The sequence below is a fragment of the Acomys minous genome (genome assembly GCF_964271855.1).
Source record: "Acomys minous genome assembly, chromosome: 1".
Classification (NCBI taxonomy): Eukaryota; Metazoa; Chordata; class Mammalia; order Rodentia; family Muridae; genus Acomys; species Acomys minous.
In genome coordinates, this window is record NC_140483.1 from 85,757,161 (window position 1) to 85,781,290 (window position 24,130).

The 24,130-nt window shown below is 34.5% G+C and overlaps 1 protein-coding gene across 1 annotated transcript in view; it reads left to right on the top strand.

The window, feature by feature from the left end:
- CDH7 (cadherin 7) overlaps window positions 1-24,130 on the top strand; it is a gene marked incomplete at its 5' end in the record, with an annotated part of 74,983 nt that overhangs the window by 30,201 nt on the left and 20,652 nt on the right. Inside the window, 4 exons of the mRNA XM_084797821.1 lie at window positions 8,399-8,535; window positions 9,389-9,510; window positions 10,140-10,257; window positions 13,454-13,705. Of these exons, the coding sequence (XP_084653947.1) occupies window positions 8,399-8,535; window positions 9,389-9,510; window positions 10,140-10,257; window positions 13,454-13,705 (629 nt within the window). The remainder of the gene's footprint in view (window positions 1-8,398; window positions 8,536-9,388; window positions 9,511-10,139; window positions 10,258-13,453; window positions 13,706-24,130) is intronic.

The following is a 24,130-nucleotide window of genomic DNA, read 5'->3' on the forward strand; positions in this document are numbered from 1 at the left end:
TTTCAATCAATAGAAACTATTGAATAATGGATTAGCTGTAAAAAAATAAAAGAAAGGAAAGAAGGAAGGGAGTGTGAGAAGAAGGGAGAAAGAAAGGAGAAACCTATGGAACAAATGAACAAACCTCACAGAAAGTGTCAAGAAAATTATGAAAATTGACTTTATGAAATAAAAGAATGAATCTCCTTGTAAAAAATGAATAGCAGTGATGAGCAGTCTTCGTAAGGGAACAATGAGGATAAATCTGCTTCCGTTTCTCCTGCTTAAGATTTAGTTATCATAAAAAACATTTTTGCTTTACTTGATGTAAGCCAGAGGATTCTTGAGTATACTATCAAATTAAATAATATTGCAAAGGTTTTAATCACCAAAGGGAAAATTGAGTTACTGATATCAAAAGAGGTGAACAAGGGCTCAAACATAGTGTTTTCTATTTTTATGTACAGAAACCAGTGGTTTACTTTTAAGTGGCTTCACAATGAATCACTACAAGAAAATCACTATCATTTCTAGATTACAAATAAATATGGCTTTGGTCACATAGTTAGAATATGCCGGTTCCAGATATTAGTGTGGTCTATATCAAATCTATGTTAAACACATCATTTTACCAAGGTAACTCTGGCCATGTACACCAGCATCTAAATGTTTCCAAGCAAAGTTGGTAATTTGACATTTTTAAGGACACATGAATTCCTCTAAGCTAAATGAAATTAAGAATAATTTAGGTATATAGGATTTAGATGTCCATATATAAGTCTGTCTTTCACCTGACATTATGTATTACTGAAAACTAAGGGAAAATGGACTGAGAGCAATTGCATGCAAGGAAAGACAGGGTTTTTTGGTAGGGAGTGGGGTTTTTTTGGTAGGGGAGTGTCTGGTGGATATTCTGTAGGAAGTATTGAGCAGGAGTAATAGAGGCTTATACAGCTCTCTACAAAATATTAGGAATAGGTTTGAGGGTAGATATTTAGATATATTGACAGATACATATCTGCAAAAGGACAGGGAATCTTAAGTATCATTGCTACAATAACATGTAAGTCATCTGAAAACAGTAACTCCAACAAACTCCCATGGGAACCAAGTAGTTATTCTGAAGAAGCTAGAAATCATTTTGAATCTTCACACTAACAACATCAACAACTGCACTGATAGGTGGCTCCTCACTGTGAAGGCAGCTATCCTCCCACCTCCCATTCTGCCTAACATTAACCAGACAAATGCCTTCCTCAGTTGCTGGACCACTCACTACCTAGATGTTAAGTTTGGTTGTTATTGTGATAAATCACTGGCCAAAATCAATTTGGGGAAGGAATGGGTTCACTTGGCTTATGGGGTTAAATTCATTATCATTGGAAGCTATGGCAGGAACTTAGGCAAGAACCCAGAAACAAAAATAAACAGGGCTGCTTATTTACCGTCCTGTTTCCTCTGCCTTGCTCTGCCTCTTTTTATTATAGCTCAGGCTGAACAGCCTACGGATGGCAACTCCTATAGTGGGGTCGAACCTTACATAGCAATGAAATAAATACCCGATAGTCTTCCCCAAAAGAGAATCGGATGGAGGCAGTTTCTCCATTGAGGTACCTCTTCCAAAATGACTCTAGTTTTTGTCAAGCTTACTATAATTAACTGGAACAGTTGTAGACAAGGTGCTCTGCACAGTTATCAGAGGTCTGAGGCTCAGTCTACTTCCCTAAAATCTAAGGTATAAAAAGTTTACACTCCCCATTCTTAAGTGATTGAAATAAAATTTTAAAAATTTCATTTTTGGTTTCTTTATTTAAGATATTAATTTTTATTTTGTATCTTTATGAATAAATTGGTGATTTGATTTATACTTTGTTGTCATTGTTTGGATTGTCCATAGGGCTTGTATTAATGAATAGTTGAAGAGTAACACTTTTAATATTTGCTTATCCCAAGACTGTCATTAAAAACATATTGAGCACAGAACTCCCTGGACAATATATTTGTGTACTAATGTGCATTGTTAATGACTTCCATCTCTTTTTGAAATAATATGTACCTCTTTCTTCATATCTTAGCTTTCTCTGGTTAACACAACAACTCAACTTGTTATATTTCTTCTATGCATTTGCAATATGCTATCACATCCTTATATGTGCTTTCTAGAAGGAGAGTGCCATTTGAATGTGCCAAAATAATTACTTTTGATCTATGAATTAATAACAGGAAGAAATGAGGAAATTATAACCACTTATAAGCCTTACAAACACACCTGTACACGTACACATCAGTACTATGGGTCCATGTAATGATCACAGCTGTTAAGATGCACATTAAATTAAATCAGTAGAGTTCATAATTGAGGAATGATAACTCTTTGAATGATAGAAAGTTTAGTTTGCTATTTACTTATTTCTGGATCCTCAGTTATGTTCACTTCTTGATGAGATGAATAATAACTGAAAACATCATAGAAAATGAATTGTCAACTTACATGAACTTTAATCTAATTCTGGAATAACTGAGACTAGTGAGAATTGAGGCAAATATTTAGTCATTTGTTTTACCCAAATAAGGAATTAAATGAATGTATATCAACTCTGTACCCATTCTACTTTTTAAATACAAAAGCCAAAGTTCACAATAATCTAGAAGGAAAATGTCTTTATGAAACCTATCACATTGAAACATCGAAAAACTGACTTCATCAAAAATATTTTGATAGGCTGTAGACATGGCTCAATGATAAAATCCATGCATTGAAAGCTGAAAGAATAAAGCACAGAGTTTCAGCATCCACACGGAAAGAGAAACACATAAGTGGGTACAATTGCTTACATGTATGTATCATAACATGTGCAGAAGAATCTAGGGAATATTAGAACAACTGTTTAGTTAAATGAGAGAAACAGGTAAGCCTCAGGTTCAGTTCAGCTACAGGCCTGATACACTAATAAAGTGGAGTATGTCTAAAGAAGATGCCTTGTCTTAACCTTTACTACCCACCCATATATATGCACACACATGTATATGTTAACCCTAACACTTCACATATTTAAAGGCATGCAAAATTTTAAGAATGTACTGACATTATCTTATTGATTATACTATTAGGTTAAGAAAATGAATAAGTAAATTTTATAATATTGGTTTTATTTGATTGCAGATTGCATATTGTTATAATCATAACACAATTCATATTAGTTATTCTATTGTTTAATAAGGTACATATAAAGTGTATATTATTTATACTCTGTCTCTATATGTTTCTGTATTTCAACGGATTTATATATTTATACATGAAGAATAAACATACATATACAAACAACCCTGTTGCTGAGAAATACAGCCAGTCCTGTCACAACAAATACATCTGTAAATTTGGGGTAGATAGTAGATATTGAATTTTCTGTAAAGCAAAGAGTTATAGGTATGGGTTAAGATCATTATTCATTAGATCTCCAAATGTGTGATTCATTTACCATTATTTTTTTCTACATAATAAACTGATGTGGATTAAACAATATTTCTTTAAAAAATCAAAGCATGCTATGTAAATGTGATGATATAGGTAAAATATCATTAAATCAATATGGTTACAAATTAATAAAATCTAGAAAGCAACAAAATCTGCTGCTTCTTATGTAAATACTAGGAAGATCTATCTCAGACAACACTGGACAACATAGGAACAAAGGAAAAAATACAGATCCTATAAATCAATATTCCACTCATAAATGTAGGTAAACACTACAAACGAAAATCATCATCAAAATATTTTCAAATAAATAATGGAAAAATTATATCAGATTTCACCATATTATTATAAAATCCATACCAAAAAATTCATTTTGCAGACCTTTGGCATATGCTGTAATCCCAGCACTCCAGGAGGAAGAGGCAGGTGTATGTCTGTAAATTCAAGGCCATCCTGGAGATACAAAGTGAGTCCAGGACTGCCAAGGTACAGAGAGAAACCCTATCTTGAAAAAAGTAAATATTTCAATACACAGCATTCTATATAAAGAGACAAAGAAAATCACATCATCATATCAATTGTTGATGAAAACTATTAAGGACAATCTTTCTTTTAATTCTGATTCTAAAGAAATACAGAAAAACTAAAAATATAATGTTTTCATACAAAGAACATTTAAATTATAGTTAGTCTTATTGTAGATGGTAAACAAATTAAAACGTCTACTATAATTCAAAAAATATGAAAAACGCTGGGTGTTGTAGCCTATACCTAGAGTCCAAGTAGAGGCAGTAGGTTTGAACAAAATTTCTCACCAACCGTAATTAAAACTGAGTCCTGATCCAGCCTATGCTAAAACCTGTGTTTACAAAAAAAGGAAGAGGGAAAAAAAAGAAAATAAAGAAAGCCCACTAAAAACTAAACTGGATAATAATCATGGTATTTAGCCTTGGGAACATCTAATTTTCTCTCTCTCTCATCAGTTATCACTTGACTTTCATTTTTTTGTATAGAGTAAAACTTCATGAGACTTTATTCCTTCAGCAATAACATATCATGGCAATGATATTGTCAGTTCTCAGGTCTTAAACCTTAAAATCATGTACATACAAACAACTATTAATTAAGCATGTAGTATTTTGTATTTGCTCTTGGGAGTATGTGAATGTGTGTTTAATAATGATAATCAAAGAGGCTATCAATCTGAGACTGCTGAGAAAAGGAGGATTGGAGAAAAGGAAAAGGTATAGTAATATTTTAATTAAATGTAAATAAATATGTTAAATTATATTTATCATCTGAGACATGTTTGCTACATCAGTAAGGATGAAAAAGAAGGAAAACCTATGTAAACTAGCATGGAAAAAAACATGGCAGCTGGTATTTGGATACTCCTTGCAAACAATTTAATTATGATCAATAATATACTCTATAAGCAAATTTTTACATTCACTTTTTAGTTTGGAACAACCAAAGACATAAGAAACCTGGAGTTTACAATAATTATAAAACACAATACATATTTATTTCCAGCCAAACCTATATGGCATTGATAAATGGTTGGAAAGACAAATCACTAACAGAAACTATCACAGAAACCTGGTCAAATATAAATCTTATATTCTTCATTCTAATGCCTCAACATTGTAAGTAGTGATATTATCACATATTTACAAATTAATTCCTTGGATTAATGAAATCTCCACCAGGAATTACTTATAGATGTGGATAAGATTAACATAAAGTTTGTACAAAACATAAAGGACTTTGAATTTCTAAGTAATTCTGAAAAGGATGACTATAGGCTTGGAAGTCAGTTATGAAATTTCAGAAATTAGAGCCATAATAATTAAAATGCTATAGTGTGAGTCAAGTGAGTTTGGACACAAACAAGCAAATGATACTGAAAATTGTAGAAATTATCCATAATTTATGGTTAAGTAACTTTTCTTTATGTTGTAGAGTAGCTTAGTGGATGAAGACAGTTGTCATTGTTTGCATGAAGTTAAACCTTACCAGGTCTCCATTTGTTGAAAATGTTTGGGCAGAATTATGAAGTTTGGCCAAGTTGGATTATGTGTGTCACTGTAAGTGGGAGTTGGGATATTTTTACCCATGTGAGCTCTCAGATGCTGCTCTAGACCTATCTAACTTGCCAGCTCATCTCTATCAACATGAACTCTAAACTTCTCAAACTGCAAGACCTCATAAAATAAGTTGTCTCAGTCATGCCTCCTTATCGCAGCCATAGAAAAGTATCCCATATCATAGGCTTGCCAAGGCATGTTGGATTAGTTACTTTCCTGGGTTCTGTGACAAAATGTATGACATAATAAGCTTAAAGTTTATTTTGGCTCATGGTTTAAGGATGTATAGTCCATCATATCATGGAAGGCATGACACTGTTCAAATAATGCAAACAATCACAAGGATGTCACAATCCTGAATGAGTGAATGTTGTTGGTGCCCCTATGTATTCCTCCATTTAGTCTGAGCCAGTACTGTGGTATCTGTATTCAGGGTGCATCTTCCCTCCTCCAGTTAAGGCTCTCCTGAAACACATGTACATTCAGACAGTTAAGAATGTTTCCTAGTTGTTATCAAACTCAGCCACGTTGACAATGAAGATTACCCGTTATTTGAACCAAAACTTACTGCATTTAACAATAATATTTCATTCTTGGTGTTCAAATTTCATGACCAACTCATACTACAAAATGGGCTTTGTTTGTCTCTTAAGAGACAACCTAGTCAGGGTGTATCTAGTTCATCTATAAGAGCTACTCACATGAAATTAATATTTTTTCAAAAGTGCAAAGTTCACTATTTCTCTGAGACAACTCATAACTGAGCAAGAGGAAGGGCATGGGAGGAGATGGAGGGAAGAAATTGAAAAGGAGGAATAATGTAATTATATTGTGATAGAAATATTATGAAAAATTAAGTTATATTCTTACACTATGCAATGTTATAGGGTAAACCTTTCCATTTCAGAAAGGCGAAGGGGCACATGGCAAGAAAAGATTGGTACAAATGAACTCTGAAACTCTGAATTCCTTAAAGCTCCATAATTTACATCTAGGACTGATATCATCATCTGTGTTATAACAGAATTAAGCAGCTCTAACTTTCAATTCCATGCCCTGTAACGCATGTACCCTCTTTAATACCAGTTCCACTTTTTCTATAGCAGAGGATTTGGCTGAGGACTTGTTCAGTGACCTGTATATCTTAGAGATTTTCTTCAGCTTTCTCAATTGGATCTGTTTACAAACACTTCCCTTGTAGTGATCTGAACCCCTTCAATAAATTCTTAATTTATCCTTTGAAATGAATTTACCTACTTAACAACTGGAGTCTTCCATTGGTGGAGTGTTTCCTTCAGAATACCTTTTTAATTGTTTGAATGATAACTATAAGATAATCTTTCCCTTTTACCAATTGCACAGGGGTGGGTGATATGCCCCTCGCTTTTATTCCAAGCACTCAAAAGGCAAAGGTAGGCAGATCTCTGAGTTTGAGGACAGCCTAGCCTACAAAGCAAGTCTAAGATAGCTAGGACTACAAGAGAAACCCTCTCTGGAAAAATAAACACAAAACAACAACAACAAAACCTGCAGCTGGCTAGATTTCTTTAAACTTGCTCTAGGAATCCACTTTCCTCCCATGAGAACACTCATGAAGAGAAATCATGTAAACTACCCATATGTCAGTAATACCATTCCCATGCTATTCATCATGGAAATAGACACCTTGGAAATAGGTCTCAAAATATGACAGGTCAAATGATCCTATAGGCAGCCAATATAGTTCTGCAATCCCATGAGAGATTAGAACCAGAAAAGCAGCAACATGATTTTCCTCCAAAATTCCTAAAGTAGAAATATAAAATCTGCTAAAGGACTACCTATATCTTAAGCCATAGATGTTATAATGTAGTAACATTTCCACAGGAGTGAAATAAATAAGAGCTGTGATACATTGATTAGTGAGAAAGAACTGTGGCATAGTGAATAGAGGATGGAAGAATGTGAGTTGTGTTGAGTTTTAACTGATAGTGTATACAAAAGCTTTGGAAAGCTAAGACAAAGTTTATAAGAATTGAGGATTAAGGTGAAACAGGAACACATTATGTGAGCCAAGGTGATTAAAAAAATAGAGTCCAATATCTTTAAAAGTTCATCATGAATATAGCTGAGTCAATCATTACTGGTCATGCTTAAAATGTTTGCTGTTATTACATTTTAACTTCTTTGCTTTTTTGCTGAATTACTTGGTTAAAAAAAAAAAGAGCCACTGTATAGCTCAATTATGAAGACTAAGAGGGAATGTTAAGATGGTAATTTATTATGGGATGGCAGTTTTAGTGATGGAATATTAACATGGCCTGAGAATAAAATTGTAGCAGGATTGTTCACCAATATTTGTATTGTTAAAATTCCAAGGATGGAAATTTACACCTAAAATAGCATCCACTTTTATATGTTCAACTTTATTTTATGTCCTTGGAAAGCCAGTTAAGTCTTCTGAGTGATGATTCCAGTGGGAAAAAAATGGTGTTAGTATTTGGTTGATGTTGTCAAAACAAATTTTGATAGGCTCATAAGATCAAAAGGTACCTAGATATGTTTGAGTTTGCAGGGACCTATATCCAGGATGGATGCTAGTATTAATTGTAAACAATAATAGCGATGCTTGTGGAGGTGTGATGGAACATTCAAAGCCATGCTTAAGTGATTAATGCATTCTATAATTTTCATTTCAAAATATTTGACAGATAAAGAAACACACATTCTGTGGACCTACAGCTACATAGCATGAATTTTAAACATTACATATATTATTGGTATTAGCAGGATTTTGTGATCATCTAAGAATTCAATAGAAAATAAGAAGATTCTAACAAACATGAATGTGAACCATTTTCTTTACATTTTCAATTAGATATTCAATTGACAGAAACACAGATTTGGAGAGATATTTCAATATTGATGCCAACAGTGGAGTTATTACTACAGCCAAAGCATTGGATCGAGAGACAAATGCTGTTCATAACATTACTGTTCTTGCAATGGAGAGCCGTAAGTTGAAAGCTTTAAAATGACAATTTGATGATTCAAGGTAAGAATAGAGAATGGATTTTTATGAGTTGAGGTCAGTGTAAGCTGTAATAGTGGCCCGACTAAATTGAAAACACCTTCGAAAGTCCCAAGTTACTAAGAACTAAAATACGTATAGATTTATTGGTTCCATGTGTTGCTATTTACATAGTTAATACAAAAGGTAAAAATGTACAAGAAGGTGGGTGTGACTTGCCTTCTAAAGATTGCTTTCTATTTAGATCACAGATACTGCCATTATCCGGACCCGAAGTTACTGAATTTATCTAAGCCAATATACATAGATATTTATGTTCTGACACTGAACTAATTTTAATCTAAGAATGAAATAATTTAAAAGAAAGCATAATTATATTTATATTGCTAAAATATATAGTCAAATAATACATGTTCAAATGATATGGTTATGCCGACATGAATATGAGCTATGGCATCATTGAGATGAACTGTGTGGTTCATTATTCCTGAATCAGCACTTTCTTTTTTATCAAGGACTGAACACACATGAATGCCTATATGCACGCATGTATGTACATATCCATGTGAAACATATAAAGCTAGATACCTCACATTCATCCATTATATTCAAATATTAAAATGTATGTTTGAATATATACAAATAAATTAATGAGCTTATATCAGTCAGATTATCTGCAGTTCAGTTCAAATGGTATAATTACAAATATAGGGTTTTTTTGAGAATATACTTAAGAAAAGGAAATTTTTTGCTTGCTTTTTTGTTTCTTGAATAAAACAGTAGAGTGTGGTGAGTGTTCTATCACAGTTTATTAGGTAATATTTTCTTATCTACCAGAGAATCCATCCCAGGTGGGGAGAGGCTATGTGGCCATCAGTATACTGGATATTAATGACAATGCACCTGAGTTTGCCATGGACTATGAAACCACTGTCTGTGAAAATGCTCAGCCAGGCCAGGTGAGAGACTTCAAACCAACTTCTTTCTTGTTTGCAGTTTCCTTAACCGCTTCTTGAATTGGTGCCTCTAAAACCTCCCAGTTTTAAGATAACTCACAATTTGCTTGTGGAAAAAATTAGCACTTTGATGTGTATCTCAAACTAATATTAAAGTAACTTTCAAATTCTTGTTTAGTTGGATGATGAAGTTCCTCAGGAAGAGAAAGTGTGTATTGTAAAAAGCTCTGATATGCATTTAAAGGCCTGGGTTCCTTTAAGGAGGATTAAAACGCATGAAGCATGATTGGGCTGTTTCCCACATTATTTTACACAGCAAGGTTTACATACCTTGAGTTTCTAGGAATTAAATGCATTCAAATTAGCTTTGGTTTATCCATCTGTATCTCTCTGAATCTTGTGATGTTTGCAGGGATTGCTGTAGCTTGTTTCTGAGCTTCACGAAACTGAGGTAAAACATATACTTTGAAAAGGACATGATTTGGTTTCTAGAGTCTGTATTAGATTGAGTTCAAATTGACATTCCTTGAAGTTACGGGGACATTATGATGAGGTGGAAAATTATGATGCCCTGCTGTAGAAATCCCACCATAGTTCACTATTTCTTTTTCTTTTACATTCCATTTACCTAGGTTATCCAGAAAATCAGTGCTGTGGACAAAGATGAGCCATCCAATGGACACCAGTTTTACTTCAGCCTAACAACAGATGCAACAAATAACCACAACTTTTCATTGAAAGACAACAAAGGTAAGGCTAGTTTTGCAATTTCCAGCATTGGCAGCTAAACAATTCTTGTTTTCCTCTTAGGAATGCTTATTATGGCTGGAAGAGGGGCAAGGACATTAATTAAATGGCAAAAGCAATAATTTCCTTGAGTAACTTTTATCCATGGATTTATTGTCATAGAGGAGAGTCTGCTCTTTAAATCATTTTAGGCATAGAGCCAAATGCAAAACATTAGGCCTGTGTCTCATGGCTAGATATTTGCATCCTCATTTGTGTATTTTTTTTATTTTTTTAAATTATTTTATTCTTGTTACATCTCAATGGTTATCCCCTCCCTTGTATCCTCCCATTCTTCCCTCCCTCTCATTTTCCCCTTATTCCCCTCCGCTATGACTGTTCCTGAGGGGGACTTCCTCCCCCTGTATATGCTCATAGGGTATCAAGTGTCTTCTTGGTAACCTGTGTATCTTTTTTTAAAAAATCAAAACCATATCTTACATTGCAGCCTGCTAAGATTCCTATTAAAGACTGTGCTATGTCAACACTATTGTTTCCATTTAAGTGAAACAGATACGCACATTTGTTTTATTCCATGCTGTCATTATGCTGTCTCTCATAAAAATCTTTTAATTAATTAAGAAAAGGTAAACTGGTAAATAATAAAAATATTCTTTCTCATGTCATAATTCTTATTGTAAAGGCACTTTACAAGTATTGTAAGCAGATTTCCTATTTTGCTTAATACATATCAATAGTCATAAACATTCTAAAGAAAGCAGTAGAACTTAGTGATAGTTAATCATGATTTTTCATGTGAAACCAGTTTAATTTTAAAATAAACATTCCAAGTGACTTACTGAAACAGACATGCTTTCAGAAAAAAATTTAGGAAGTCTTTTGCCTGAGGACACAACTTTAGCGCAAAAACTCTGTTCTTGGCTTAGAAAATTCAATCTGAAAGTAATAATTTCTTCCCGATCCCATCCTCTACCTAATGAGAATGCTCTGTTGTCCCTTTAGTAATATAAAGGAAAGAACATTTTCTCAGTGGGTAATCCCCAACTCTCTGACTTAATCATTGCTGGAAAGGTTCATGCTCAGTTCTTGGAGTCATCTAGCACAGATACAGACAGGGGAATCTATGACCTTCACAATATGACGGTGAATATATCCCTTATGTGTCACAATCCAATAGCACAAAGATTGCTGTATAGCACGTACAAGAAAATGTCAGGATTTATGAGACATCTATTCTGCCACACAGCTGAAAGTATTACTGTGTCATATAGAGAAAGCCCAAAGTTGCCCAAGCTGTACCTTAAAGGGCATCAATAGCATAGGTAGAAATTATCCATCTTGTCTTTTACATTAGGGAAGGAAATACTGAGCATCATCAATTCTGCAAGCTCTTTCTTGATTGTAGGGTTCTTCTTTCACATGCTGAGCATTTGGCCTGTGCTTCTCAACTTGCATGTTTGTCTGTATGGGAGGGATTGTGTCTGTCTATATATGTGCATCTCTGTCTGTATGTGTATTATTTTTATACCATTCATTAAGATTATCAATAAACAACTTTCTGAATCTTTCCTGTCAACTCATAAATATGGTTAATATCAACACTTGTGGGAAGCAAACAATTAAATTGTGTATTATTAAGTGTACAGCAACAGAAAGGATATTGCTAAACAACTCCATGATTAATTAATCAGCTAATGAATTTTAACAATTCATATTTTTAAAATAAGCACGTATAATAGTTTAATACAGTGAAACCACTTAAAATATGCACATATGTAAATATGCTAAATACAAAATGACAGTAAAATATTTACATTTTGTCTAATCTAAAAATACATTAAGTTTTTTTACTACAGTTTAAATATGAGCTTATTACTTTGTCCTGCTTAATACAGAAATGATCTCAACTTGCTTTCCTTAAAGTATTATTGAATTATTTATGTTAATATTAAGTAAGTGAGTTTTCAACTATTTGGAGGGATTATCAAATTAAAAGTATATCTGCTTACTGAATGACAGTATGACCTTGATTTACATTCCTACTAGTTAGTATAAACTCTAGGAATCCTGTAATCTTATATTAGTTTATTAGGAGAAACTACATAGAAAAATACCCTCAAATAAAATTTATTTCTGAAATATAAATTAAAATTATGTAAATATATTAATCACCTTTCAGAGGATTATACTTCCTATACATTGTCTTAGATAAAATAGAATATTTAATATAAATTAAGATTTGTATTATTAACAAAATATGCAAAAACATGCTGCATGAGAAAGTATTAATAATAAGTTGACATGTAAAAATGATTCAATAATTCCATTGATATTTTTCAATCATTGATAAATAATGCCTATGATAGTAGTCTAAGATTACATCACCTAATTAAATCATAAATATCTTAGTTTATGCCTGTAAACCATGATGTGAACATTAGAAGTGTCTTGGCTCATTTCTCAGAATATATGCCCTCATTCAGTGATAACTGACTAAACATCTATTTAAATAAAAATGATGGTATCTTACATTACTTTATTGATTCAGGAATCTTTCAAATAAAGAATGGATCAGAAATGATGCTTAAAAGGAGCATGTATTAAATGACACCTTTTACCAATCTTTCTTTAAATAAATGTTTTAGAATTTTAGCTATGTGTGCTGGGCGTTGTGGCACATGCCATTAATCCTAGCACTTGGGAGGCAGAGGCAGGTGAATTGCTCTGAGTTTGAGGCCCGCCTGGTCTACAAAGCAAGTCCAGGACAGCCAAGGCTACACAGAGAGACCCTGTCTTGAAAAACCAAAAAAAAAAAAAAAGAAAGAAAAAAGAAAATAAATAAATAAATACATTTTAGCAATGTGAAAACATAACAGAAATAATTTATAAAAATTTCAGTAATAAAACTTTTAGTATTATATTATAACTGGTAGGGTTTTTGTTTTTTGTTTGTTTGTTTGTTTTTTTGCTAGGGGGAGGCTATCTCTCGAAGAGCAGAAATACCTTAAGATGAATTATATAGCAAATATATATCTCTGTCTAAAGAAGTTTATTGAGGGATATTAAAAAACAAAACAAGCAAACAAACAAACTACACCACAGTTGTTTTGCTACTAAGGAGAAAAACAAAAAGAGTGACTTCAAGTTTACAAAGATAAAGCTCATTAGAAATTTTCTGAAACATATTTGTTCATCCTAGACAACACAGCCTCAATACTCACCAGGAGAAATGGCTTTCGAAGACAGGAACAGTCGGTTTACTACCTACCGATTTTCATTGTGGACAGTGGATCTCCCTCACTAAGCAGTACCAACACACTTACCATCCGAGTCTGTGACTGTGATGCTGATGGCATAGCTCAGACCTGCAACGCAGAGGCATACATTCTACCTGCTGGTCTTAGCACCGGCGCCCTGATAGCAATACTGGCCTGTGTCCTGACACTGTTGGGTAGGTACTGACTTCAGTTCTTGCTTTGTACGAACAATTACAAAAACAACCAAAGTTTCCTTATTTTTTTTTTATTTCATTTGATTATCTTTTCTCAATGATATGCAAATAATTTACCATGTGAGGCTATGTTAGCACTAAGTACTCATCGTTCTTATCTATCATTGTGCTTAACAGTACCACATATAAAAGATTATGAACTTCATTTAAAAAAATAATACAAGATAAATTGTTTGAACTTACTATGAATGTTTTTCAATAATTTAGTTTTTAATTTGTTTTATCTTGTTTCTTTCTTTAGAATTATCTACATATGCACTATATTAGAATAGGAGTATTTTTCATGTTGTTTTGATAATATGCTTAATAGACAAATTTTCAAGAAATATGTGCAGTGAGTATCTTTAAATATTTTTAATTTAAAAATACTGAAGTTGTGACAACATAAACATAATTTCCTGTGAATTAGTATCACATTTAACTAATTTTCTAAGACTAACTTATTATTTAGTTGAACAAGATTTTCAGATCATATTAGAATTGCAGTTGCATAGGAGATTATACAGCATTGTTTTTAATACTGAAGTCATCCTACATGGCCATTGATAATGAGTGGTTTTATTCTAAACTAACATACTCCCATGTGTGTATGTGTATAAATCCCTACAAAGATTACAAGCACTTAACTTTGTACTTGTGGCTGTGTTGTGTGTTTTCATGAAGTCTTATGGAATTAGTGAATCCATTTACAATATATATTTATAAAAGAAGTACTTGGGATGGATGAAAGCATGGCATGCTGTTTGAGATAGTTTGGGTGAACTGTGGATCTGGGTCATATTCATTGTCTATGTTGTGCTTTACTTCTTCACAAGGAGGATGCTAGATTCTTTGTAAGATGGCTTCATAGTCTCAATGTGAGCACTACATGAGATAATTCATATACAGACTTCATACCTAGTACGTTCAGAACTAATTGTCTTTAAGTGCTAATGAAGGAAAAAATGCCCTTACGCTATTAACTGAGCTAAGACCTAAGTGCTAACACAATGTAAACTGTCTCATAAAATGGAAGATATAACTTCAGCCATAAAATTAGTCTAGGAGAAAAACAATTAAACTATTATTTCAAAATAAATGTAAACAGATATCAGTAACACCCAGAAATTCATTAGAAATTACAGGTAACTTACAATTAAAAAGTGACTAGAATATAAGGATTAAGAGTAAGTTTTTAGACATGATACCCTATGAGCATATACAGGGGGAGGAGGTCCTCCTCAGTCACAGTCATAGGGGAGGGGAGTAAGGGGAAATGGGAAAGATCTAGGAATGGGACAATACAAGGGATGGACTAAGAATTGAGATGTAATATGAATAAATTAATAAAATATTTAAAAAAGAGTAAGTTTTTAAAAATCTTGGGGGCATTCTAAATAATTCATCTATTTGGATTCTAACACATAATAATAAAATGAAAAATTCATAAGTATTTTATAAAAGCAAAATAGACTACATAAGATATAAAACCATTACACCTCTAAAGACAATGTGTTCAGTTTGAAACAACTGAATCATGGAAAAGAAAAAGGGGAGGTAAACAATGTGTGTCACATTTTAAGCTGTGACAGTTTAGCATGCACACACACATACAAACAAATCTAATTTAGCATGTTTCCAGGAACAAGATCCAACTGACTACTCTCTCAAATTTGATTACCACTGATACTGATTTAACTTTTAGCTTTTAAAAGACTCTCTGGCTACTGAAGTTTGCTTCACCTCTAAAACATACTTCTGTCTGTGATATTTAGCTTTCTTGAAATCAATATTGCTTGATTCTTCTATAGTTTATAATCATCAAACTATTACTGAGAGTAAAAGAATTTTATTGACAGCTATCTTTTGTTATTTGTGTGTGTGTGTGTGTGTGTGTGTGTGTGTGTGTGTATGTGTGTGTGTATGTGTGTGTCTGTTTGTGGTATAGTATATATGTGGTATATATGTTGTGAGAATATGTGTGTATATGTGGTGTCTCTGTGTGTGTACATAGAGTGTAATGTGGGTAAGTGTGTGTGGTATATCTTTGTGTGTGGTGTGTCTATAAAGGTATAGTGTGTGAGTGTTGACTTCGGAGATGGTAATTGTAAAATTCTTTCTGCTAATTTCAGAGATGTTACTTGAGCATTAAAAAAACACTATTTCTAAAGATCAAATTTTTGTGCATTGCATTTTATTTAATGTGTAAAGTTTATACAATTTTACTAAAGGATTAGTCAAAATAGAAATTTTCACACATTAAAAAAAAATTTAAAACACAGACTGCTGAGTTGGGTGTGGTAGTCCATGCCTTTATTCCTAGAACTCAGGAGGCAGAGGCAGGAGGATCTCTTTGAGTTTGAAGCCAGCCTGGTCTATCAAAATGAGTCCAGGACAGTCAAGGCTACACAGAGAAACCCTGTCCTGAAAAAACAAAACCAACCAACCAAACAAACAAAAACAAAGCAAATCCCACAAACTTCTACCTACAAGCTTCATATTTGTAGTGAAATTATAAAATAACCAAAATCGTCCAAAACCAGCCATTCCTGTTTGAATTATAATATTCAAATTCTATTTCCCAAGTTGGAGGTAGCATATACTTAGAACTTTTGTAGTCTTCTTCTTCTTCTTCTTCTTCTTCTTCTTCTTCTTCTTCTTCTTCTTCTTCTTCTTCTTCTCTTTCACTTTTAGAAATTGGACTTTGACATGGTCAGTTCTGAAGCCAGTGGAATTCAAATTTCACAGGTGGGCACATGGAATATCCATCCTGAAAAGTGACTGATTTCACATGTACAAACAGCTCCTTTTTATAATTTTTCCAAAATTATTGTGAACTGTTACTCCAGATGTTAGATGCCAAGAATTTTCACACTTTTCCAAATTTATTGACAAGTTTTTCTCTAAAAAAGTGACTGCCTTTGGTAAAGGTGAACTTGAGACTCAAGTTCATTTCAGGAGAAAACTATAGAGGCCTTTGGGATTTGATTTCAAAAAAGGAGAATATGGAGTGTCAATACTCTGTTTCAGTGAGGTGACACATTAAAATGACTTGTAACTTCACAGAAAATGAGACTCTGAGGTTGCTAGAATGTTTATACTGGACAGTATCCCAGGAATCAACTCTAATCTTGAGCCTGTCTCCTTATCCTTAGTTACTTTTTTAAAAGGACTTTTATTAAAGAGGAATCATTTTCTCATACAATATATCCTGATTATAATTTATCTTCCCCAGATCCATTCCTTTTCTCATTAAAAAAAAAAAAAGGCTTCTGCCAAGAGATAACAACCAAACATCTAAAAGTAAAATGTAACAAGTTGAAGCAACAACTATATCAAAGGTGCACATGGCAACTCAACAGAAGGAAAAGATCCTCAGGAGCAGGCATAAGAGTCAGAGACTCACTTGTTCTTACAGGCAGGAGTTCTATAAAAATACAAACTAATAGCTATTATTTTTTTATGAAAAGACCTGATTCAGACCTATACAGGCAGTATGCTTGCTTTTTCATTCTCTATGAGCTCATATATGCCTTGTTTAGTTGACTTAGAGGGGCATGTTCACCTGGCATTCTCCATCTCCTTTGGCTCTTACAATGTTTCTTTCTCCTCTTCCACTAACTCTTTGAGTTCTGATCATAGGGGTTTGATAAAGATCTCCCATTTAGACTTTACCTCAATAATTAATGGCTGTGGTCACTGCCTTTGTTTTCATCTACTATCAGAGGAATCCTTTCTGACAACAACTGGACAAAGCACTGATCTACGAGTATATCAAACTATCCTTTGGAATTATTGTATTTTTATATCAGTAGTGTTTAATTTTACCCTACATCTCCAAGCTTTCTAAGTCTCTGGTTCTTGGTTATACAAGTATTGTAAAGTATGGGTTATTTCTTATGGCGTGGGCCTAGATAAAATCATGTATTGGTTGGCTACTCCCACAAGTTCTGTACTACCAATGGATTAGACTATTTTGCAGTAAGTTTCTAATGTACTAGGTTTCACATCAGCCCTCAAGTACACCTCTTCAGTTTCAGCTGTCTTTCTCCGTACTCTCTCTCCCAATCTCACCTCCCTTAATCTGATCCCCATATGCTTGCTTGCCTGCCTCTAATCTAGCTTTAAAAATCTATTCTTTTTTCCCATCCAAAGCAGATCTCTGCACCCTTCTATCACCCCAAACCCTTCTCTTTACCTAACAACTCTGGGTGAACAGATTGTTTCTTAATTATCATTTGTTTAAAAGGTAATATTTTCTTATAAGTTAATACAGAACATATTTATTTTTCATGGTCTGGGTTACTTCACTCAGGATCATTTTTTTAGTATTTCATTAATTTTCCTACAAATTTCATGATGTCATTTTTTAAACAGTTGTGTAATATTCAATTTTGTTGATTTGCCACACATTAAAAAACCATTCTCCTGCTGTGGGACATTTAAGTTGTTTCTCAGTATTATGAATAAAGGCACCATGAGTATGATTGAATACAGTGTCATTACTGGATGGACACAAATTTAGGTATATGTCCAAGAGTTGTAGAGCTGTGTCTTGGGGTAGATCAATTTCCAACTTTCTGAGGAAATGTTATATTGATTCTCAAAATGGCTATACAAGTTTGTACTCTTACCATCAAGGGAAGAGTCCTCCCCTTGCTCCACATCTTCACCAGCCTGAGCTCTCACTGCATTATTGATTTCAGCCAATCTGATGTTGTATGGTGGAATATCAAAATAGTTTCCTTTACCACATTTTAAATTTTAATTTATCTACTTTACATCCAAATTGTACCCCCTTTCTCATCTTCTCCCAGTCCAACCCTCCCTCTGTCATCCCTCATTCCTACCTCTACTAGTCCTCAAAAAAGGAGAGTGATCCTTCCCTATCATGTGACCCTAGCCTGTCATGTCTCATCTGGACAGCCTGCATTCACATCTTCTGTGTCCTGGTAAGGCCACCTGCCAAGGAGAAGTGATCAGGGTCTAGGCACCATAGTCAATGTTGGAGGCAGCCCTCACATATTATGGGACCGTCAAGGAGATTGTGCTGTCTATTAACTGTGTCTGACCAGGGGGTCTAGGTCCTCACCATGCATGGTCCGTGGTTGGTGCATCAGTCTCTGCATGACCCTGTGGACCCAGATTTGTTTGATCCAGTGTTCTCCTTATGGAACTCTTGTCTCCTACAGGTACATCTCTCCCAAACTCTTCCATAAAATCCTCCACTCTTTACCACAAAGTTTGACTTTAAGTCTCTGCATCTTCTTTGATAACCCAATAGCTGTAGTTTTTCAAATGACCTCACTGGTAGCCTTATTTCCTGTTTCTTCTCTTCAACAGCTTCTGGTGTCTATTCTAATTGCCCTTCATTTTTTTTATTTCTTTATTTTTTATTAATTTATTCTTGTTGCATCACAATGGTTATCCCATTCCTTGTATCCTTCCATTCTTCCCTCCATCCCATTTTCGCCTTACACCCCTCCCCTATGACTGTTCTTGAGGGGGATTTCCTCCCCCTGTATATGCTCATAGGGCATCATGTCTCTTCTTGGTAGCCTGCTATCCTTCCTCTGAGTGCCACCAGATCTCCCCATCCAGGGGACATGGTCAAATATGAGGCACCAGAGTAAGTGAGAAAGTCATATCTCACTCTCCACTCAGCTGTGGAGATGGTCTGTCCATTGGCTAGATCTGGGTAGGTGTTTAAAGTTTACCACCTGTATTGTCCTTGGCTGGTGCCATAGTTTGAGTGGGACCCCTAGGCTGAAATCTGCCTATCATAATGTTCTTCTTGTAGTTTTCTAGGACCCTCTGGATCCTTCTACCTTGCTATTCTTCCATACTTCTCTCATCTAGAGTCGCGATAGGATGTCCTCCATTCTGTCCCAGTTTCCAGGTAAGTGAATGCTTTCATGGGACATGTCCCTTGGGCTAATATGCAGATATAAGTGAGTATATACCATTTGAGTCTTTCTGCTTCTGAGCTAACTCACTCATTATGATCATTTCTAGCTCAATCCATTTGTCCACAAATTTCGGGAATTCCTTGTTTTTAATAGCTGAGTAGTACTCCATAGTCTAAATGCACCACAGTTTCTTTATCCATTCTTCTATTGATGGACACTTAGGCTGTTTCCATGTTCTGGCTATTATGAATAAGGCTGCTATGAACATGGTTGAGCAAAGTTTCTTCTTGTATGCTGGAGCATCTTCTGGGTATATTTCAAGGAGTGGAATAGCTGGGTCTTGAGGAAGCCCTATTCCCAATTTTCTGAGATAGTAACAGATAGATTTCCAAAGTGGCTGTACTAGTTTGCATTCCCACCAACAATGAAGGAGTGTTCCTCTCGCTCTACATCCTCGCAAACATGTGGTGTCACTTGATTTTTGATCTTAGTCATTCTGATGGGTGTAAGATGGAATCTCAGAGTTGTTTTGATTTGCATTTCCCTGATGATTAAGGAGGATGAGCATTTCTTTAAGTGTTTCTCAGCCATTTGATATTCCTCTGTTGAGAATTCTCTGTTTAGTTCCAAGCCCCATTTCTCAATTGGGTTATTTGGTTTGGTTGTGTTTAATTTCTTGAGTTCTTTATATATTTTGGATATTAGACCTTTGTCCGGTGTAGGGATGGTGAAGATCTTTTCCCAGTCTGTAGGCTTTGTTCTCTTGACAGTGTCTCCTGCCTTACAGAAGCTTCTCAGCCTCCTGAGGTCCCATTTATTAATTGTTGACATTAAGGCCTGGGCTGTTGGTGTTCTGTTCAGGAAGTTGTCTCCTGTGCCAATATGTTCCAGGCTTTTCTCCACTTTTTCTTCTAAGTGACTTAGTGTCTCTTGTTTTATGTTGAGCTCTTTAATCCATTTGGATTTGAGTTTTGTGAAAGGTGTCAAATATGGGTCTAATTGCATTTTTTAAACATAGACATCCAGTTAGTCCAGCACCGTTTGTTGAAGATGCTATTCATTTTCCATTGAAAGGATTTGGCTTTTTTGTCAAAAATCAAGTGATCATATGTATGTGGATTCGATTTCACTGATCCACCAGCCCGCTGCTGTGCTACTACCATGCTGTTTTAATTACTATTACTTTACAGTAGAGTTTGAGATCATGTATGGAGATTCCTCCAGAGAATCCTTTATTGTACAAGATTGTTTTAGCTATTCTGGGTTTTTTGTTTTTCCATATGAGGTTCAGAATTGAACTTTCAATGTCTTTAAAAATAGTGTAGGTATTTTGATAAGGATTGCATTGAATCTGTAGGTTGTTTTTTGTAAGATAGCCATTTTTACTATGTTAATTCTCCCCATCCATGAGCAAGGAAGATCATTCTATCTTCTCATGTCATCTTCAATCTCTTTCTTCAGAGTTTTGAAATTTTTTTCAAACAAGTCCTTCACTTGCTTGGTTAGAGTAACTCCTAAATATTTTTTATTGCTTGTGACTAATGAGAAGGGTGTGGTTTTCCTAATTTCTTCCTCTGCAAGCTTGTCATTTGTGTGTAGGAGGGCTACAGACTTTTTTGAGTTAATTTTTTATCCAGCCATTTTGCTGAAGGTGATTATTAGCTGTAGTAGTTCTCTGGTGGAATTCTGAGGGTCACTTATGTACTCTCAATGACCCAATTATGAGGGTCACTATCATATCATCTGCAAATAGGGATAATTTGACTTCCTCCTTTCCTATTTTGATAACCTTGATCTCCTTTTGTTTTCTTATTGCTCTGGCTAGAACTTTGAGTAGTATATTAAAGAGATATGGAGAGAGTGGGCAGCCTTGTTCCCGATTTTAGAGGAATTTCCTTGAGTCTCTCACCATTTAATTTGATTTTGGCTATTGGTTTGCTGTATATAGCCTTTATTATGTTGAGGAAAGTGCCTTGTATCCCTGATCTCTCTAAAACTTTAAACATCAATGGGTGTTGGGTATGCTTTATCTGCATATAAGGAGATGATCATGTGTTTTTTTAATTTTCAGTTTGTTTATATAATGGATTACATTGTTGGATTTCCATATATTAAACCATCCCTGCATGCCTGGAATGAAGCCTACTTGGTTATGATGAATGATATCTTTGATGTGTTCTTGTATTTGTTCTGCAAGTATTTTATTTAGTGTTTTGCATTGATGTTCATAAGAAGAATTGGTCTGAAATTCTCTTTCTTTGTTGAGTCTTTGTGAGGTTTAGGTATCAATGTGAATATGGCCTCATGGAATGAATTAGGCAATGTTCCATCCATTTCTATCTTTTGGAGTAGCTTGAAGAGTATCGGTATTAACTCGCCCTTGAAGGTCTGGTAGAATTCTTCACTGAAACCATCTGGCCCTGGGCTTTTTTTTGTTGGGAGACTATCAATGATTGCTTCTATTTCTGAAGGGGAAATGGGACTATTTATCTTATTTATCTGTTCTTTACTCAATTTTGGTAAGTGAAATTGATCAAGAAAATCATCCGTTTCCCCTAGATTTTCAAATTTTGTGACATATATGCCTTCGAAGTAGGATCTTATGATTCTTTGTATTTCTTCAATGTCTTTTGTTATGTCTCCCTCTTCATTTCTGATTTTGTTGATTTCAATGCTGTCTCTCTGCCTTTTAGTTAGTTTGGCTAACGGTTTGTCTATCTGATTGATTTTCTCAAAGAACCATCTCTTGATTTTGTTGATTCTTTGGACTGTTTTCTTATTTTCTAATTTGTTAATTTCAGTCCTGAGTTTGATTATTTCCAGACATCTACTCCTCTTGGGTGTTTCTGCTTCTTTTTTCTAGGGCTTCCAGTTGTGACATTAAGATGCTTATGTGCGATGTTTCCAATTTCTTTTTAAAGGCACTTAGTGCTATGAATTTTCCTCTTAGCACTGCTTTTAATATATCACACAAATTTGGGTATGTTGTTCCTTCATTTTCATTGCATTTCAGAGACTCCTTGATTTCTTTCTTTATTTCTTCCCTGACCCAGTTATCATTTAGCAGAGAGTCTAATTGCCCTTCTTAATGAGAATTAAGTATCTTCCCTAGAAGTCTACCTTATTACTTAGCGTTTTTTTATATCTGTGTATTATAGTGTGGTTATCTTATATTATGTGGCAAATACCCACTTATATGTGAATATATAACATGCATGATTTTCTGGGTATGGGTTACCTTGCTCAGGATGATATTTTCTAATTTCATTCATTTTGCTGCAAATTTAAGGATACCCTTGTTTTTAATAATTGTGTACCAGTCTGTTGTGTAAATGTACCAGTTTTTTTTTTTATCCATTCTTTGCCTGGGAGACATCTACGTTGTTTCCAGACTCTGGATATTATGAATAAAGCTGCTATGAACATATTGAGCAAATGTCTTTGTTTTATGGTGGAGCATCTTTTGGGAATGGCATAGCTGGGTCTTGAGTTTGCACTATTTCTAATTTTCTGAGAAAGCATAAGATTGTTTATCAGAGTGGCTGATGTAGTTTGCACTCTCAAAAGCAATGGAGGAGTGTTCCCCTTTTTCCACATCTTGCCATCATGTACTGTCACTTGAGTTTTGGATCTTAGCTACTCTGAGAGGTGTAAGAAGGACTTTTAGAATTGTTTTGATTTGTACTTCCATGATGACTATATACATTAAGCATTTTTTAAGAGTTTTTCACCATCGTAATTCCTCTGTTTATAATCCTTTGTTTAGCTCTGCACCAATTCTTTTTTTTTGGTTTTTGGTTTTTTGTTTTGTTTTTTTGAGGCACGGTTTCTCTGTGTAGCCTTGGCTTCTTAATGAGAATTAAGTATCTTCCTGGACTCGCTTTGTAGACCAGGCTGGCCTCGAACTCACAGCGATCCACCTGCCTCTGCCTCCCGAGTGCTGGGATTAAAGGCGTGCGCCACCACGCCCGGCTTGCTCTGCACCAATTCTTAATTGGATTATTTTGGTTTATGTTGTTCAATTTTTGAGTTTTTAAAACATATATTTTGGATATTAGCCCTCTGTAGGATATAAGGTTGGTGAAAGTTTTTTCTCCTAGTCTGAAGAGTGTCATTTTGTTCTGTTGATAGTGTCCTTTGCCTTAGATAAGTTTTTCGGTTTCATGAGATCCAATTTATTAATTATTGATTTTAGACCCTGAACTACTACTGTTTTGTTCAGGAATTTGTCTCCTGTGCCAATTAGTTCAAGGTTCTTCCACTTTTCTCTCATAACAGACTTAGTATTTCTGGTTTTATGTTGAGGTCCTTGATCTACTTGGACTTGAATTTTGTGCAGGGTGATGAATTTGGATCTATTCATATTTGTTTACGTAGACCTGCAGTTAGACCAGCACCATTTGTTGATGATGCTGTCTTTTCCCATTGTATGTTTTTTGCTTCTTTATCAAAAATAAAGTGTTCATAGGTGTATTGC